This window comes from Merops nubicus, unplaced genomic scaffold (assembly GCF_000691845.1).
Source record: "Merops nubicus isolate BGI_N331 unplaced genomic scaffold, ASM69184v1 scaffold43787, whole genome shotgun sequence".
Lineage (NCBI taxonomy): Eukaryota > Metazoa > Chordata > Aves > Coraciiformes > Meropidae > Merops > Merops nubicus.
Genome location: NW_008623130.1, coordinates 72,207 through 75,170, shown reverse-complemented (window position 1 = coordinate 75,170; position 2,964 = coordinate 72,207). Strand labels below are relative to the sequence as shown.

At 40.0% G+C, this 2,964-nt stretch overlaps 1 protein-coding gene across 1 annotated transcript; it reads left to right on the top strand.

Moving 5' to 3' along the window:
• Window positions 1-1,705: 1,705 nt before the first annotated feature.
• On the top strand, window positions 1,706-2,491 carry LOC103777432 (cytochrome b-c1 complex subunit Rieske, mitochondrial; the record flags this gene model as incomplete). The annotated part of the gene is made up of 1 exon (XM_008944985.1): window positions 1,706-2,491. A coding segment is annotated over one exon (611 nt), but the record flags the coding sequence as incomplete, so codon positions are not given.
• Between the last annotated feature and the right edge of the window lie 473 nt (window positions 2,492-2,964).

The window sequence follows — 2,964 nt, the reverse complement described above, 5'->3', positions numbered from 1 at the left end:
AGGCTGCGGGAAGCAGAGCCGGGAGTCGGCCGCGAGGTTCTGGGCTCTGCTGCTTCTCTTAAAGTCGTATTTGGTTCCAAGTTGTCGTTAGAGTAACATCCTTCTGCCTGTAGAGTTAAGGGTTCTTGAAAACATGTTTTCTTTTGATGACTTTAAGGTAAATGCTTATTTTGCAGTCGGGAAGATGCAGGAAAATTCTGTTTAATTCACTAAGGTGAACTTAGGGACATCAAAGCAGGAATATGCAGTGAGAGCACGCAGTGTGCTTCGCTGTTTTAGAAAAACAGCTCTTAACAGTGAATTTACCGGGTCAAAAGTATCACTGTTTCCTCTTTTGGAGTTCTGGTATTTCCTCCTCCCCTAGTTCATGCAGTGTTCAGAAAAGCATCAGCTAAGTCAGGTTACTCCCTGGCGGTTCTTGCAGAGCCTGCTCGGCCTCAGGGACACTGCCTGGAGAGTTGTGCCCTGCTCTCCATGTCCTGACAGTTTGCTTCTTACCCTTACGTGGGATAATCATACAGATCTTGGAGGTGGCAGTGTCTTGTGAAGGGTTCTTTGTAGTGAATATTGCTTGTTACTAACTGAAATATTTTTGAGTCTTGATCCTGAAAAAAATTAGTAAGGTTTACTTTGTCAGAATTTTTAATATCAGTTCAGTTAAAGTCCTGCAAATAGCTTTTCTATCCTGAGTTACTTGTAAATAGATGTAAATATTTTCCCCATTACATTGCATAGGAACCCCTGAGAGTTAACGTGTTAAGTACTTTGAGGTAATGGGTTTTATTAATCTCTGTTAACTTTGTGCCAATTGCTAAAATAAAAGAGACTAAGTAGGTCTTTTCAGACAACAGAGATTGCACTTTGGCAAGTAGTATGTTCTGTCTCTGGTATGTTCTTTTCTTTGGCTTAGAGATTTTCATTGAGTGAAGCAGCTTTCTTTTGCTGGAGATAACCAGTGGAAGGCCTCTTAGTTAGCTGTCACGTCTTGTTAGTTTAGCACACAGGTTTGATATGGGAATCCCTCTTGAAAAGTTTGGGAATTTAATAGTTACTAGCTTTATCCCTAAATCCTTCTATAAAGTGAGTCTGCCAAATAGGAGACTCTAAGTTTAAAAAAAAAATTGGTCTGGGACATTTGGTTTGAAAACAGTTCAGTATAAAGGGACATGCCTGATAGTGCATTTTTAATCTTAGAAATGCTTAACCACACACTTAAGATTCTTAAAAGCCTAGAAGTTACTTGAGTCAGAGGAAAGCACAAAAGCATTAAGCTGGAGTTTTGCAAACTACTGAATCCAATGTCTTCATAGCATTTTTTCTGAGGGAAACATTTGAATGGAAAACAGGTCTGTCATTTCTTAGCTAGTCATGGGATCCTACAAGAGTTTTCCTTGAAATCTGGGTTTAAAATGAACAGAGTTTTTTCAGAACTTCTCACAGATTTTTCTGCACCCTTATCAGTCTTTGTATAATTTTCAAAGAATAAGTAAACAGTTTCACAAATTACCCGTTCATCTACCAAAAATCTCTTCTAGAAACCATTACTCTACAACTTAAAATTGAAATGTATAATTAGTGGAATCCTACCCAGGCTTTGAAATAACATTTACCTGTTCCAAAAATGCAATTTAAAAAGTATAACTTAAAATACATCCTAATGTTCTCTACCTGAAAGTGTTGTAATGTCCTACTTGTGTTCTTGCAGCACCTGCCAGTGTTCGTTTCGTCCACAACGATGTCGTGGTGCCTGACTTCTCTGCCTACCGTCGGCAGGATGTGCTGGATGCCACCGCATCGTCCCAGAGCAGCAGTGAAGACAGGAAAGGGTTCTCCTACCTGCTGACTGCAACGGCCTGTGTGGCAACTGCATACACTGCTAAGAATGTTGTCACGCAGTTTATCTCCAGCCTGAGTGCCTCTGCTGATGTGCTAGCCTTGTCAAAGATTGAGATCAAGTTATCTGACATTCCAGAAGGCAAGAACATGGCTTTCAAGTGGAGAGGGAAGCCCCTTTTTGTGCGCCACAGAACCCAGGCCGAGATTAATCAGGAAGCTGAAGTGGATGTGTCTAAACTGAGGGATCCACAGCATGACTTAGACAGAGTAAAGAAACCAGAATGGGTCATATTAATAGGTGTCTGCACTCATCTGGGCTGCGTACCCATTGCTAACTCTGGAGATTTTGGCGGGTATTACTGCCCTTGCCATGGGTCCCATTACGATGCCTCTGGCAGAATCAGGAAGGGTCCTGCTCCCTATAACCTTGAGGTTCCATTTTACCAGTTTGTTGGTGAGGATTTAGTGATTGTTGGCTGAATAACAAGATGCTTGCTCACTCTCATGTTCCTGTGAATGTACACCCAAAAAATGAGTAACTGAGATTCTGGAATGTAATCCTAAAAATATATTAGCTGTCTATATTGTCAACCAGAAGTATGTTTGAATGCTTCTCTGTGTTGGATTTTAATAAAAACTTGGAGTGAGCACTTGTTCCTGACTTAGGATAATGTGCATTTATTTGAGTACAGACTTCTAATGTGTCTAGTCAAAGAGATGCTGCAGCAGACCCAGAATATGTTTATGGAGCTCTCTGAAAGGCTGCTGGTTCAGGGGAGACACTGGACTACAAAGCCATCGTTTCCTTCAGACCTCTTTTTATTTTGTTTTTACTTCATTATGGGAAGGAACATCTCAAAAAGATATTGCTACAAACTTCTGTTCGGAGTCAGTTTCAATATAGACTCCTGTGAGATGTAATCCTTTTCCTTTCCAGTGTATTTTGTTTGTTTGTTTTGAAAGGAAGTGAAGGAAAAAGTAAATAAGTAGAGGGAAAATTCTTTTACACTGTTCAGCTAGAATGACAATGTGATTTTATGATGATGTGGACAAAAATAAGCATATCATGTTCAAATTTTTTTTGCTTGCAGATAAGGCTTGATCATATACATATCTAAGTGTCAGATC